Genomic DNA, 16,935 nt, shown 5'->3' with positions numbered 1-16,935 from the left:
TTATTAGTTATTTCTAGCTAATACTTTTCAGCACATCGCTCTGATATTTGCTGTCTGCTAAAGCATTGTTTCAGCTGTCTCTGCAGAGAGTCACTTTTTTAACCATGGAGTAAAATTCAAGGCAGGAGAAAATGCAGGCAAATATAGTATGAAGCTGAAATCAGGGAGGCAGGATTTTTACCAGGGTTTTCTAGAATGATTGTGCAAGGTGTTCAGGGATTTCTGGTAAAAATTAAAGATAAGCTCTGGTGTCCTGTATTTATATACAGTGATTATATCATCAGGTTTTTTTGTTTATAACTTAAACTGAAAATAGAGAATAAATTTCAATGAAGTGTTTAGTCTGCCTTTTATGAATTCATTAGAACATGTAGATCAGTTCTTTACTAGCACTGTTTTGATTAAGATGAAACTTGGCATACCTTTTTTGGACTCTTTCACTAGCTTTGTTTGATGAATTATGAATGTTTAATACAATACATACTAATACGAAATAACATCCCAGACCCTAGACTGAAGTGCATAGAAAATGCTATCATACTGTTGAATTCTGTGCCTTAGAATGACCTTGAAATTTCTCTCAGAGGGCGCATTCTTACAACCTAGTTTGCACCAGCACAGCTGATAGAAGCTTTGTTATCAAAGTTGAAGGTAGAAGGCAGTGCTCTTGGGTGCCAGGAGAGCTTTCTGAGAAGCTGTAGAATCTTTGTGTAAATCCCAGACCTTTATCTTTCCTTGCTTCCCCTGCTCCCAGCTTAGCTCATTGTTCATTTTTCCAAGGGTATAGACCGAGAATGACTCGAAATCTTAGTGCTCCAAAAGTAACTGACCAATACAAAGGGTCATGTAAGTGCTGATAAAACTAGTTTGACAAATCTGGGAGCTTTCACTAGCCATAATACAGAGCTCGTGCTGGCTTTTTTTTTGCCTCTGCTGAGGGACAGTAACAGGCAGCAGAGTGAGAGGATGTTTGAAGCTGGTACAGCTTTTATTATCCTGCCTGAGGCTACAATGCTTGAAGCCTGTCTTGAGTTCATGCTGACACAGTCTTGTCCTTGTTCTTTGTCCTATTTTTTGTACTGCCATTAGTGTTTGTCAGAAACTAACCTTCGTTTTCTGCTTTTCTGTCTTTTTTTTTCTTTTTTCTTTTTTTTTTTTAGGGCTAGATCAATTTGCAAGAATACATTTCCAGTAGGGATGGGGGGCAAATCAGCATGCAGCAGTACTGATTTAAATCAACCATATCACAGTATATTTGCATCTTAAAATTTCACTGCTTCCCAAGAGAGAATTTTTGCAAGTGCAGGCTAGCCTGATTAAACTCTCTCAACAGAGTTGTTCTGCACCTTCACTCTTAAATTTTGGTTGTAGTCAGCTGGGATGAATGAAAGACTTTTTCTTAGTGGTATGATTATTTCTTCCTCTTAGATACAACCATATGTGAATGGAATACTGTATAGCATTCTTGCCGTCCCTTTGGTCCGAGAAGAAGCCAGAGCAATGGTAAGAAGTGCTGCTTTGCATAGCACAAAGGTCAATGCATATGCCAACGATGGCGTGCACACAGGTACTTGTTGAGCAATGGGCCGCAGGGTTGTGAGGCAGGAGCCATGGCATTTTGAGAAGGAGATCCACAAGAGGCCCTCCACCTTTGATATTCAGAAAGATAGGAATACACATCTCAAACACTTTTGCCATATTTGCTGATCTTTTCCCAGAAGTGGAGCCCCAGCAGTGTGAAGGATTCTGCCTAAATTATAAATTAAAGGTGTTATTTTAGAATAGTGTTGTCCATCTAGCATTTCATAGACTGGATATGGCCCAGGAGATGCCTTCATCTGACCTGCTAATTCTTCCCCTTATTTAACTCATTCTGCACCAGTGAATAGCCACTAAGAGGATGAGTTCCTCTTGCTGCTTCTGTTTCTGCCTGGTATAGACATAGTTGGCTGGGAAGACAGCAGGAGGACGGTTTTAGCAGAATGAGGAATTGATCTCCTGTGAAAGTTAGTCTAATGGTAATGAATGTGTTTTAACTTCTGGATATGAGGAAGCTGTTCCTGGGACAGCAGTGTATCTTTGTATCTTAATAAGTAACGTAGAGAGTTATGCAGACATAATTGTTGTCAGATGTTTCACCTCACAGAGCAGAGAGGATTGAAAGTCACCTTAATCATTAAAGGCACAACATCAAGGCTATAAGGGGCCATAAAGAGAGAAACTAGGTTAAAGAGAAGATCAACGTTTATCCTGGGTTTTGCTTTCCTTCTCTGAACCTTGCATTATTGTCTCTGTGAATGCAAATTTGCCCTTTTCTGTTGATTACTGTGTATTAACTTCAGAAGGCAGAAGCAGCAGATTTGTCATAAAAATTTGCTCTTCATCATGGATACTTACGTATTTAAACCTAGAAGCAATCTAGACAGCATATTTCTTTTGTCTTTGGGAAATGTATGGACAAAGTGGAGCGCTTAGAGCTGGACATGGTGATTTGTTTCACACTGTCTCTCTTTTTCCTGACAAAAAAATGACATTTTAGCTAACAAAACTTTTGTCACTGTAGTCACATGAAATACTAATCTAGCAATGTTTTCCACTACATCCAGGGAATGGAAGAAATTCTGCACTGCGTTACCAAGGAAGGAAATGCAGAGATGATCCAACAGATTGAATTTGTTATCAAGCAGCTCAATTCAGGTCAGAAGAACAGATGCAGCTATCTGAGCTGTAAATCTTTCACAAAAGCCATAAGGAAGCTCATGTTTTTACTTGGCATTGAAACTCTCACAGAATAACAATAGCGTGATGGTCTGAGAGAGGGTGAATAGTGAATGTCAGGATTTGAATGTCAGATGTATTTTTAAATTTCCTTTTGTGTTACAATTACAAAGAAGAAATAAAAGGCTGAGTAGGTGTCAATTCCAAAGTTTTGGGACTGTAAAAAAAATTACATTGACCATTTGCTTTCATGCCAGTGGCCTCACAATAATGAGAGACTGCTGTCAACTGAAAAAATAAAGCAGGTGATACAATTTGTAAAGCAGGATTTAGGGACTAGGTCTGTCTCTGCTCATCTCTTCCTCTATTGAGGAGTGTAGCTTTGTTATCTGAAATGACTTATCCTGAATAGGGGACAGAGACCATCCTTTTTGGAGAGTGTGTTGATGGATCCCAGGAGTTGTAGATGCTGTGTTAATACAGACAAGTATGAGGAGGTGGAATATTTATTGTATTTTCTGTTCCCTGTGGCTGAAACGAAGGCTGAAGAAAGATAAAACAAATAATGAAAAGGAGGTGAATTCTGATTAAATCTTTCTCTACAGTAAAAATAGAATAAGTTTGACTGCTTTCTTTGGCTTTTGGCAAGAGCAGAAGACAAGATATCTTATGGTTCTAGCTTGTAAAAAGTCAAATAAAGTATTTAATCACTGTATTGCCCCTATGCAATATTTGTTCATCAAGGTTATAGAACCACTCCTCTTCTACCTAGGAATGGTATTTTTAAAAAGTTTTATCTGATTGGTGAGTAAAAGTTGAGCGTACAGATTTCCAGCATAAGGCTGGCTGCTTTTTTCTAAGGAAATGAGTTTGTCCAAAAGATACAGTAAGTATTCTATGCGAGTACTATCTTTTTACGTACAAAAGCAGTATAGCGTTGAAGTGCTTGTAGGGAGAAGTAGAGTCTTTTATTAAAAATTAGTTGAAAAATAGACAAACTTGCAAGTTCATGCACTTTCATTAACGTCTTGTCAGTAAATACACTGAGATGTCATAGAGGGATTTATGAGAAAAGAACTCTTCCAGAGTGTGTCTGTTTCTGCCACTTTCCCAAATATGAATTGATTTTGGTGATTTCTAGAATGCTTTATAGGAGCAAATAATTCTAATAGTTGTCTTGAAAAGAATGGGATCTCTATATGAGAAGCAAGCTAAATCTTACTCTTGTAAAAGAGGGGCAATAACTAGAGATTCTGTTAAGTTGTACATGTAGTCCTACATCGTTTTGTTTCTTTCTAGAAGAGCCGTTAAATGATAGTATTGTGTCTGATGATGAAGAGGAAGAGAAGGAGGAGGAAGTAAGTATAAAGGCTTTCTGTCACATTTTAGAAAAATCCTTAACCTTCTAGACAGAAAATATTTGTGTCAATAAACTAGACTTTGGTTTTTTGGTGGGTTTTGGTTTTGTTTTTTACTTTAATTATTCTTACATTAACAAGAAAATTGGATCGGTTTCCATTACCTTTTCGTCATTTGAAGCCCTACTGTTTTAGTTTGGCAAATCACCACCTCTGTAATAACTAAGGGATTATAGCTTGAAATGAGTAAAGAGATGAGGAGGTACTGTAGCAATAGAAATCTTGCTTTCAAGCAGATCCATTTCAGCAATTAAAAATAAAGGAAGCAAAAGAACCAGTATATTACCAGAATAGTTTATAAACAGGTTGTCACTTTTTCCTAAGGTATCATTATCTGGTCAGAGTGTGACTTCTCTTGCTGTTTAGAAACTTTGATATATATTTAATAAATTGTCTGTATGTAATGAAGAAAAACAGTAGTTAGAAATTAAGAAATAAATTGTATAAGAAGAGAAAAGAAAAAAAATTGAGAAAGTAAGCTTGAGAAACTATATCATCATAAATATAAACTGGTTAGCTGTGTATTTCCAGCTCTGCTAGTAAATGCATTTAATACCAATACTTGAGCATTTTTTTAAGAAGCTGTCTTCATAGAGTAATAGGATCCCAGGTGTAGACAACACAACATATTTGATCATCTAAATTAACAAGCAAGGTAAGATGTAAATGATGTGAGGAAATGTTAAATCCAGTCTTCACTGGTGATGTTGCCATAAGTGCACAGGGCAGGGTTTGAAAATATACTGTTTAGGCAGTTACATGGGAGTTTTATCTGAAAGAAGTCTACCACATAGCTTTTTTTTTTTTAATTGAAAAGTCTTGCATGAGGAATTTAAAAGAACAGCTACGGTAGATGTCCTTGGAACAGTGTTTGAAGATATTTAGATGAGAGTATATGTGCACATATGTTTATATCATGTATTTGCCCTGAAGAAGTCAGTGTTATTGAGAGTTAATGATCTCTGCAAAATGTTCTTGTATTAGAAATATTACTGGAGAACATATTTAGTGAAAACCAAGTTTTTAGACAAAATGTAACTTTTTGTCCTGAACCAACAAAGAATAAGACACATAAAATTTACCAAGTCAGTTGCATCCACTTTCTACTAGCTTGTTGCACAGTAATGCGAAGGCTAGTCAACAGCAGCAACCATGCTACGGGCTAAAACTTGCCCTGTTACAGCAGGGTGACTGAGTGCATTTTCAAGTGCACGTTGAGCCTTTTATGTTTTGAAAGCAGAGAAAAATGTAAATATCCCAATTCACAGAATGGTTTGGGTTGGAAGGGACCTTACAGACCGTCCAGTTCCAACCCCCCTGCCATGGGCAGGGACACCTTCCACCAGACCAGGTTGCTCAAAGCCCCATCCAGCCTGGCCTTGAACACTCCCAGAGATGGGGCAGTTGTAGCAGCTGTGGTGTGCTCGCAGCTGCCGTGGGGTGCTGCACCTTGCAGGATCCAGCCTTTGCCTGGCAGTGTCCAGGGAAGTTTTGCACTGGTTGCGTTATTTAGCTAGTTTCTGTGTTGTGGGACAGTAGGTGGTGAACGCTTGAAGTAATTACCCTTGTGACTTTGCCTAAATTTAGAGCTATGTGGAAATTCTCAGTTTAGAGCTACAAGGAAGTTTTATTTAACAATTAGCTTTCCCCCTTTTGTTCTAAGGGAGTACACTAAACTGTTGTTTTTTTTTTTTTTCGTAATAGGATTAGATTATTATAATTGTTTCACCTCCTGCAGTCCTGAAGTGAGTTTTCAGTAATCTTTTCACTTCTCCCACCCCAAATCAATGCTTGATGTGCAAGATGGGCTTTCTGGGGACTAATCATTATAACTTCCCTTTTTTTAGTATGCTGCTTAACACACTTTAACTGATGTTCCAAGACTCTGAGTGTCTTAGGTGTATCGTGAGAATCCAAGGTGGTGATATTTTTGCTTGAACTTTAGTATACTTTTTTGAAGGATACTGTGTTCTGTTGGGAAAGCACAGAGATAAGGAACTGCTTCATGAAAGTTGTGGCATTGAATTGCACGATAGTGTTGAACACTTTGATTACTTCAGCTGCTCTTGGAAATGAAAGGAAGGTGAATTCTCCTTTTCAGTCATACCACCTAGACAAGTTGCTGCTGCTCACAATCCCAGACAGGGTTCTAGGTCAAATAATTTTGAAATGTATTTTTACCACTGAACCATCATGTGATTAAAATGGACTTCTGTCACTTCTTATTGACTCAAAAATAACAGTAAGCTTTTGAAACGGAGAAGTGTCTGATTCCAATTTTTCATTAGCTTTGCTATTATATTAAAAAGAAAAGGCCTCATTAAGCCAATTTTAAAACTGTTTCTAGTGTAACATTAATTGTGGCACGTCCTAAATTCTTATTGGTACTGGGAACTACAATTCTATTCTGCTGCAAGGATGCCTGGTTTCTTAGTCCTTTGGTTTAGAAAATATAGTTTACAAACAGCACAGCAGCAAAATGATACACAAAATGCATAATGTTGTTACTTTGTTAAATAAGCAAAGATTTGTTGACTTACTGCCTCAATGCTTGGAGCCCTTTTGTATTTTGGAAATGCAGGGAGTTCTTTGGGGTTCTGTGATAACATCTGATGTTGCAATCTGGCAATAGAAGGTTTTGGAAAACTTTATCAGAAGTCTTGCCTTTACGTAACTTTTAAATGACTACAGACTGAATGTAATCCAGAATATGTCCATATATTGCCAATTCAGTGACGTGCATTGAGACTGCTTACTGATATTATAATTTGTTGCTGATCCACTCGATACCAGTATTTATACCTTCACAGCTTAAGGAACAACAAAAAGACACTCTTATGCAGACTTAGTTTGCAGATTTTTTCCCCAGTTTCCATTGTTTGCAAGAGCATCCAAAGGTTCCCTATGCTGTTACTATTACCTTTCCTGGTTTTTGCTTTTATCTGTGTTTAATTTAGAGTTGTTGAATTCTCTCTTGGGTTTGAGCAGATCTTGTGGTAATGACTACTTTCTCCTAAACACTGTTGCCAAGATGTGGTTGAGCCTGTTGGAGGATAATTCTGGGATTTCGAAGGGCATCATACACTCAGAAATTTAAGATTCTGTAATGTGTGACACTGGTGCATATAAACTGAACAAAAAGTGTCTGTGTGTATACTGTTATTCAGAAATAAATTGGCTTTTAGGTTTGTCTACTGAGCTTTAAATTAACTAGTGTACAACTCAGGATGCACTGGCTTCTGGAGTACATACCCAACTTTTGTTATGTTAGCCGTCTGGGCTGTGTTGACAACCACAGTCACAGTGCATATTTTCTGGTGCTTAATATTGCCTTGACTGTTCTGTTAAATACTAACTTAATTTATCTTCAGTATTTGATCTTTACTTTTGCTTTTTATTTGACTTGGACCATCTTTAAAAGCTGCTTGTAAAAGTGAATATTTGATATCGTAGTTCTAATTCAAAAGTTTAGTTACAAATTTGAGCTATATTAGATAAGTATCCAGGGATGATTTATCAGACACCCTCTGATCCCCCATCACTCAGCACCCAGCAATAAAATCAGTAAACTGCAGTGTGAAAATATGCTTCAGCTAGAGAGTACATCAAAAGAAAGAGAGCTTAATCGCAGACCTAATTGCAGGACTTCAAGCCATTACATTAAAGGACTTTGCTGCCAACGTCTGGTGCAGCCTGTGAGCACTGGTGAACAGGGCACCAATTGTGTTATTTCAGCAGTGGAATGATGGTACGTCTGTCAAAGCTCTTTTTCTGTACAAGGAGGCAGAGGAGGGACATGTTCAGGCTCAGTTACCTGGTCTGTTAAATACCATCAGAGAGCAAGGTTGGCAGGGAGAGGTACTTCCCAGAAACTGGTGTTCTCTGTCTGACAAAAGGTGTCAGCCAGAATGTTGGAAGAGGCGGAACCTGGGGAAACCAAGGCAATCTGTGAGGAGAAGTTAAATACATCATGCATGCAGAGAGCTGGATGAAAGAGCAGGGTGATGTTCTGACTGTAACATGTGACACTCTACCTAGGCAAAGTGTAGGCAATCTTCTGTAAAGCATCCTTGAAGAAAGCTGTTAGCTCTTAATGCTGCATTAACATACCATATAAAAAAATAAATTCCACCAGACTATTTATAAAGCTCATCTTTGCAGCTTTTTAATTTTTTTTTTTTTCAAAGTACAGTATATTGTAGAGTTTGGAGTGTGGGGGTTTTTTGTTTTGCTTGTTGCCCAATCTACAAGTGTGTATCTGTGTTTTTCCATTATTTGGGTTATTTTTCACACCTACCCAGCTTCCCAGGTAATTAGGAGCTGACTAACTTATCTTACCTTGGAGAGAAAGGCAGATTGAACATCTTGCTGAGGTCCTATACAGCCTTTTATGGCTGAGCATCTAGAGAATACATCTTTAGGAGGATGAAGAGGATTAACAATCTGGTATCTTCAAAGCACTTACAGAAGAACTAGGTTTTTTTATTAAATCCATACATGAACAAAAAAATTATGGAAAAATTTTACTCTAAACCTTAGAACACTGCGTGGCTTATTGGCAGTATTTCTGCAACTGCTTCAGTTGTTCATTCGCAGGCATCTAATGTCTCAAGTTTAACTACAGCATCAGAAGCACCTGCACAAGGCTGTCAGATATGACTTGGGACCTGTGGGAAGCTTGTGCCCTTTTAGAGCTGCAGTGGAAGACCAGGCAGGATATTTCTAAGTAGAACTGGATGGTGCTGTGGGCTACTGAATTGAGCCCTTTGTGTCTGTACTTTTTATCTCTACTTGATGCCTGTGAATGAGGAGGTCATGAGCAATGAGAATAACTAAACCAAAACAAAAATTATGGGGTTTAGGCTATTTGGTACAGAGGTCATTGAACTTAAAAAAAGGTACCCCTGTAGAGCTCTGGGGAAGCCAACACCTACTTGGTCTGAGTGATGGTAGTCTTGCTATTTTGCGCCAAACAAAGACTGGAATCAGCCATTTCCATTGTAGGAAAACCTTCCCTGTACATACTTCCAATGTTTAGGTTTTTTTTTCTCATGCTGTTTTTGTAGAGCACTGTCCAAGCATCCATATTATTGGCTAATCTTTGTGGCAGAGGGTATTTCTTACTTTGGCTATTTAAAACTATTTGAGTCTAAATCTCACTAAAGCAAAAATGCTTTTAATTTTCTTTGTGCTCTGGGCCTCATCAAAGTTCAGTGGCCATTGTTTTTAATGGAGTTTATGCCAGGCTGTTTACATTACTATTACAGTTATTAGAATGATTCATTTACTTTTTTTCTGACAGTCATTTATATTTACTATCACAACCTGTTTCAAAAGCAAAGCACATTTTCTTTACCTGGGGTGTGTCTTATTTAGGGTATCTTGTGCAGCACAGAAGAGAATTCTTTTCAGTTACAAAACACAAGCAAAAAATACTATCTTGTTCTTTTATTTCTTGTATTACTACTTTTGGTTTGCTGGAGAAGTCCCTCAAGCTTTAAAATTTCCTGGCTTGTAGATCTGTAGAAGCTGCAGAACTTCCATGAAAGATGAATCATCCATAGCTATACTAGAAATAGGCACAGGAGAGTGAATTCTTCGTACTTTTCACTTGAGAAAAGTTGATTACATTTGGGTTTTGTGGAATAAAGTCAGCAGAGGATTGTTGCCTTCTTGTTTGATATTTGTATCCTAAAGTACTGTTTCCAAGAATTTTGTAGCAGCCCCATATTGTCAACTTTAAAGCTTCCTTGCAAACCTCAGTAGCTGCTGCTGTTTCACAATTGCTCTAAAATCAGCTGCTGTCGGACACCTGTGGTCTCACCTTTCAGGAACCTTGAGGAGGGGTTTTGAATGCCTAGCAATAAGGATTTTTTTTTTTTTTGTCTTGCGTGATTAAAAATTATGCCTCTGTTTGTTGAAAATGAGTAATAGAATGTTCGGAGTTTTTTTTCCTTCTTGGAAAATAAACAGCAATAAATTACTTCAGTGTTTTTTGTCAAGGTAGAGGGACATACCCCAAAGTGCTCAATATGCATATGGGCATTTGGATCTCATAGAATGCTAGCATGTTCACAAAAGACTATCAATTGTATTAAGGTGTCCTTACTTTATTTTTACTTCTACCTGTTATAGTCTAACTTAAATTTATGCTTTTACTACTATCAGATGATACTGATACATAATAAGATCTATCTACGTAACAAGTTTTCTGTCAAGTTTCCTACCATCCTCTCTGCTTGAATGATAACTTTACTGTGCTTTTTCTTTTTTCTTTTTTTTTTTTTAGAATTGACTTACCTTAAGTTTCAGTTTTGTTTTTTCTTAAAGCAAGGGTAATCTTTTCTCAGCCGCCAATGTGGCTGAGAAATGCCATCAGGTTGGGTTTTTTTTCAGTCTGTACTGAAAATCCAGTCAATCCTGATTGGATTGACTTGGACAGATCTGCAAAAACTAAAACTCCAAACTTCATCCCAGCTGCTCGTTAAGGACAGAACATTGCATCTCTTCAGACTAGCGTGCGGTGTTCTACAAAGATACTAATGACAGGTTTTTTCTTGAGCTTTTACTAGGTCAAGCAAGGAATAATTATTTGGGGTTGGAAATTTGAAGGAGAACAACTTTTGAAATGCTTACGGTACTTTTTGGCATAGCATTTGAGGAGAAATGGGTGGGTTTTTTCTCTCTCAAGGTTCTTTAGTTTCTGGGTATATGAAAAGTTTAGGTGAGTTTGTCTTTAGGTATCTGCCTTTTTGGTGGGAAATGCTTGTACATTACCACTTACATGTGCAGTACTAACAGTTATTTATCTGGACAGTACATCTCATCTAAGTGACTACTGAAGTGAGAACTAAATTTGAAATTAAGACTTCTTGGAACCTGGGCTCAAGTAAAATGCATGTTGCTGTTGCAGGAGGACCATAACATCATGGAGACTGATCTGAACAAAGATGAGGTTTTGCAGCCTCAACTGGGAGAGCTTGCAGGAGAGAAGCTGCTAACAACTGAGTACTTGGGAGTGAGTACCACTCATGAAGATCTTGAAATAAATTAATTTACTGGATTAAGTGGTTAATTTCAGTAGTTTCATCACTTTCTAAAATCTTTTCTTCAATTTGCTGCTTGAAGAGCTGGGTTCTACCTGCATAGCAGTCCAAATCTTTCACAGTCTGTTTTATTAGCTGCTGTTCAGAAATAGTAAATTTGAGAAAGGTAGCTACCCTTTCACCGGAGGTGGTCAGGCTGTGGCTTAATAATAAGCTAAAGGCAGCCTTAGGGTTCTAGTGCTACATCTGTGGCTGTGGGCACACAAAGCAAAGTGCTGAGCAAGTTTATACTAGAACACTCTGCTGGTCTGAAATTATTTTGAAAAAAAAAAAAAAGTTGAAAAGTTAACTGCTCCTTCAGGCATTATGCCAGATCAAGTATTGTATGTCTTACCTCAAGCAACAAAAAGCTATTAAGTAAAAAAGCGTAAAGTTTGCATGAGTGCCATTTAGTGTGCTGTGACTAATTTGAGATAAATGTAACTATGCCTTCTGGATCCTGGAGTCCATAGGCCTACCAATGCTGATGATGGAAATGTGACCTGAGATAAGATGTCATGGAACAGCCTACAGTGATTCCAGTCAATTTTACCTAGTGACACCAGAATGCAGCTTAGTTTCTGATGCAATGTTTCTATAGAATGTTCTCTATGGCTCCAGTAACCTGTCTTTCCACTGCATTCTCTTTTTTTTTTTGCATTTCTTTATTTCCTGTGTATCAGATAATGACTCATACTCCAAAACTCAAGAAGCAGCTGTTTCCTAGAGTCCGTCAGAGTATAGATAAGCCTCTTCAGAGACCTGTGACGCCAGGTTATCGCAGAACTGTGTACCTAATGTAAGTCCAAACAAATGAGTCCAAGTTGGATTTTTTTTAAGCTCCTTTAAAAAACAAAACAAAAAAACCCACAGCAATGTCTGATAAAAAAACCTTCCCTACCTAAAAGTGCATTGCCATTGTCATTCCTTAAAGATAATTTAAAAAAAAGAAAGGAGAAGAATATTGTAGGCAGAGAAATGTCCATTGGCTGAGGTCACATACTTGGAATAGTTGAGTAGATGTTCACTAATCAGTTTGATTTAAATTTGCATTATATCCTGCATGTTCATAGTCCTTTCATCTTCTCATAATATATTCTATTGGTAAGTTGCATGGAGTGTCTAAAATGCCTGGGATCTTCCAATTTGTAAGCAAGAAAGTATATTGCTCTGGGGAGATTTGCTAGCCACTCGTAAGAGGACTGGTTAAAAAGAAAATGGGAAAGACAAAGATCTTGTTATGTTGGATTTCCTACTTTGGAAGAAATACATTTTCCAGCGGGAAGATCTGTGACACCTTGCTCTTGGTGTGATTGGGGTCAGAGACAGAAGACTGCATTGTAAATGGAATAAGGAAATCTTACAGTATAGAGCTCTTGAATATGTTCTGCCTTTTGTTAGTCCAAGTATAGCTTAATCTTTTAATTTCTGAGATGAGACTTCTCCTTTTCACTGTCCTGACTGAGGAACTAAAATACCAATGAGATCTCATATTTAAATGATTTTTTAACTTTCAGTTGCATACAGTTTTGGATTTGATCAAATCCAGGTAACTACAATACAGGCAGCAGTTTAACGTGAGGATTTAATGTTTTCATTTCTGCAGATACTTAAGCTGAGAGACTGCAAGTCACTCTGACAAAGTATAGATAATAATACTCAAAAGACACAGTATTGGTATAGCTAAGTACATTAAAATGAATGGGTAACCTGAAATACAACAGTGTAATGAAGTTGGAATGGAGAGGTCATTCTTACCTGAAGACTGTCCTGTGTCATCCCCCTGTCACTCTTTGCTTTCATGTTCATATTCTCTGTTTCTCAAAATATGTTTCTTCCTCATTATCGTGTGGATGATCCATACAGAAAACAGTGAGGACTGATTTAGGCTGTAGTTACATAGGTGTAGTTGAATCTGATGGAAGTCTACTGTTTTGGATAGGGAGTGGACACAGCTTTACCTTGCCCATGTTTATTCCCCCCCACTGTCTTGTGCTGGCATTAGCATTTGTACGAGCAGGTGATCTGACTGGGAGCCATCCTGAGTCATCCAAGTAGGTCTTTTTGGCAGCTGAACCATTCATATGGGATCATGTTGATTATGTTACTACAGCATTAGAATGGACAAGTGTAATATATCAGATCTGGGCATGGAAAAAGCCCTAGAAGACATTTCTTGGTTTTTTTAAAAAGCAAGATGAATGAAACACACACTTCCAAAGCAGAAAAAGAACCTTTGGCTATCCCAGGGCAGAATTTGTCTTGTAGAGTCTTGATTTTTCTTCTGAGTACTAACCTGGAAAAAATGGCATCTGTTTGAACTTGGCGCCTACTTCTTCTGCCTGGTATAGCCTGAATGGGGATTTGAAGTTTTTATTTTGTGTCCTTTCTCATAGGGGTCAACTTTTGCACCATCATAACATCTACAGCTTTTGCAAGCCCTCTCCCTATATATTAAATGTGTGTGTGTTCATGTGTAAGAAGAAGACAGCAGCTAATTAATATAAGCTCATATTAGTAGCATAGTGATTATCTAATCATTTTCCTGCAGTCCTCCAAAAGAACTGGAGGGTTTAGAAAGCTAAACTGGCTAATACATGACTAAATATACAGTGCCACTTTACTGTAGGGTCAGTGTTACTGAGTTCAAGGTCCCACTTTCCCTGCACAGTATTTTGCCTATGGTGGGGTAGGATACCTGGACTGATTCTGTGGAATCGGCTGTTAGGGTAGCCTTACAGCCTATTTAGAAAGTATTTTTCAGAAATAAATCCTCGTTACCACTGGAGTGTCTAAACATTACATTCCGGCTTTATCAGTTGAGAGAAAAACAAGCTTGTGAAAATGAAGTGACTTTCCGCTGGGAAGTCAGAAAAACAGTGGCAAACCCAGAGGAGTGGCTTTGATTTCCTCGTGCCATGTAGCGCACTGCAATTTATGCATCAAAAATAATATCTAGAAGGGATCGTGTGCCTCTTTACCACCATCTACCCATGCAGTATGTTTACTTAACAGTATCCTGGGATACCAGATTGACGCTAGTCCCATATTTTGTCAAAACTTGAATCTCCTTATGAACAGCTGTGCAGCTCATGCCTTCACAGGATGGCTTCAGGTCACTGCTAGATACAAATTAAAAACACCTTTCTACCATACTGGTCTTGGTGGCTTTGGATCTAAGAGAAGTGTTAGCTTGATGGTGTGAAGCAGTCTTTACAGATTGCCTCACTGTGCAAACTAGGGAGGAAAAATGTAAACAGCAGAAATCTAACATGGTGAAAATATGTGAAAATTAATTTCCCTCTTGCTCTGGCCAAGTGGTAGAAATAATATGAGTGTTTGGTGCTCCCGTGTTTTAAGTAGGAAGCATGAGATGCCACCCTGAATAAGAAGTTTGTACTTTATATCTAACTGATTTGTGTGCAACAAAACTCCAGTAAATAGATGAAGACATTCTCGAACTACATTTTACAACAGAAAAGGACAAGCTTTGATGGCTTTTATGCTGTTCTAATTTTAGTACAAATTCATTTACTAAAATAAGGAAATACTCTTTTAGGAAGCCTTGCAAGAGGAAGACAATAGAAGTGACCAAATCTTAGCTGCCTTAATTTGAAAGCAATACCTGAACTGGATGTATTTCATATCTTAAATCATTTAAATGGCTTGTGTTTGTATCGGATGAAATGGCATGAAATATGTCAGACTTTTTAGCCTCCTATGCAGCTTGTCTACCCAGGAACAATCCAGGATAGTTGATCTGAATTATCTGAAGTTTTGGATTGAGCCGAGTAGTTAAATTACATTAAAATTTTGTGTAAATGCTTGCCTTCAGAATTGAAGTGAATATAACTCGTTTGAATTTCTTCAGGTGAGATTCAATGTAACACAGTCCGCTTTAAAAACATCGTGAAAGAGGAAGCAGTTGATGGAGATACTATAACGTATCTCTTTGAGTTCTTGGTTCATACCTCTGAGGGGAGGGGAGGGGAGAGGGGCAGGTTTCTAGTGCTGAATAGAAGTATTCACACAGAAAATTAATGCAGAATAGCCACTGCATGTGTAACAACTATTCCATGCTAATTTTTCTATGACTTTCCAGTGTAGACAAGGCTCTAGTTACTTCAGATGAATTGTCGTGGGATCTCTATATGGACAAGCTCTTGCTGTATGGAGCTGAGGGTGCCAGGAAATACTGGAAAGCTGCACTTCCCCACCTCCCCACCCGTGCTCTTTAAAGACTCACTGGCTGAGATCACTCAAGGGGGACTGAACTACTTAATATTCTGCTAGCTGTTTCCTTAGAAACTGTTTTGGCTGTGAAATCATTAACTGCTTCCTTGGACTACATCCTTTCTAACTAGAAATATAGTCTACTTACCTTAACCTGGTTTTGGGTAGGGAAACTTTCTGTGTTTGCCAACTTCTTTTCACACACTTTTCTCACCCCTCTTTCTTCTGCTGTGTTTTATTGCTTATTACTAAGCAATCTTGTCCCTGTTCTGTCCTTCAGCTACTTCAGTTTCTCTTTGATCTACCTCACTTGGGAAATCAACAGTTCTACTTCTTATCTACTTTAAGTCTGTATTGCATATTACTCTGTAAACTGAAATTCTTGTAATATTCAGGAGCAAATCTTAAATCCTTGAACAAGCTAAGTACTGAAGACTTCTTGGGCCCACTGCTAGAGTCTTTTTCTTTAAGTGTCCTGCTGGTATTTTGGGCCTTCAGACTGCAAGGAATTATGGTTTCCTTTCCTCGGCTCTTCTATTGCAGTTGGAAAAAATGTTAAATTCAAATACATCTAACATCAGCTGGTTTGAGGGAGCTACAGTCACGCAGTTAAATTATGTCCTTAGCACAAGTTTGCAATATGAAATATAATTTCAAAATCTTCCATGTCATGACAGGCAGTTAGAAGAAATTAGAATTTACTGTCATGCCACTTTTTGTACTGCAAGCATTCATCACCTTGCATTTTCCCTTCTCCTCCAGGCCAGAAAACAATACCAATTCTTGTCATGATAGGGATGAGAAGCTGCAGTCTCTGCCGAGTGATCATCCTCCCGTTTATGGACGTAGCAAGTCCAGCATTTCTGACCTCTGCATTTCCCCTTCAGGTAAGGATGTTCTGTGAATGCTGTTGTTAACTGTTGCTGTCTGTCTTGACAGGGACAGGCATTTGGGGTCTAGCTTGTGTGTTGTAGATTGTTGGGATTTTTTTTAAATGTAGCCTTGGAACTGTCCCTCCATTTGTAGACCCTGGGGCTGTCTGCAAGAGCCTGGGGCACAAGGTTGGATTTTGGCTTGAGCTGAGTGAATGGCTACAGAAGGGAATCATAGAGTCGTTATGGTTGGAAGAGACCTCAAAGATCAAGTCCAACCTTCTACCCAACACCACCATGCCCACTAAACCATGTCTTGAAGCGCCACGTCTACACGTTTTTTGAACACCTCCAGAGATGATGAGTCCACCACCTCCCTGGGGAGCCTGTTCCAATGCCTAACGACTCTTACAGTGATGAAGTTCTTCCTAATATCCAACCTGAACCTCCCCTGGTGCAACTTGAGACCGTTTCTTCTTGTCCTAAATGTGTGGTCAGCAGAGACCAATGGTCTCACTTGCCTCATTCCATCTTGCTTCCTGTGGAAGCACCAAGGATCATAACCAGGGCTTCCGATGTGCGAAGTATACTGTATTTCACTCTGCGATG

The 16,935-nt window shown here is 38.4% G+C and overlaps 1 protein-coding gene across 1 annotated transcript in view; it reads left to right on the top strand.

Annotated features, from left to right (window-relative positions):
- Positions 1–16,935, top strand: part of ARMC9 (armadillo repeat containing 9) — a gene marked incomplete at its 5' end in the record, with an annotated part of 41,059 nt that overhangs the window by 15,606 nt on the left and 8,518 nt on the right. The window contains 6 exons of the mRNA XM_009702211.1: positions 1,429–1,503; positions 2,607–2,697; positions 4,018–4,076; positions 11,050–11,154; positions 11,905–12,020; positions 16,217–16,341. Of these exons, the coding sequence (XP_009700513.1) occupies positions 1,429–1,503; positions 2,607–2,697; positions 4,018–4,076; positions 11,050–11,154; positions 11,905–12,020; positions 16,217–16,341 (571 nt within the window). The remainder of the gene's footprint in view (positions 1–1,428; positions 1,504–2,606; positions 2,698–4,017; positions 4,077–11,049; positions 11,155–11,904; positions 12,021–16,216; positions 16,342–16,935) is intronic.

This window comes from Cariama cristata, unplaced genomic scaffold, assembly GCF_000690535.1.
Source record: "Cariama cristata isolate BGI_N322 unplaced genomic scaffold, ASM69053v1 scaffold16470, whole genome shotgun sequence".
Lineage (NCBI taxonomy): Eukaryota > Metazoa > Chordata > Aves > Cariamiformes > Cariamidae > Cariama > Cariama cristata.
Note: the sequence above shows the minus strand (reverse complement) of the source record. Positions and strands in the feature narration are given on the sequence as shown.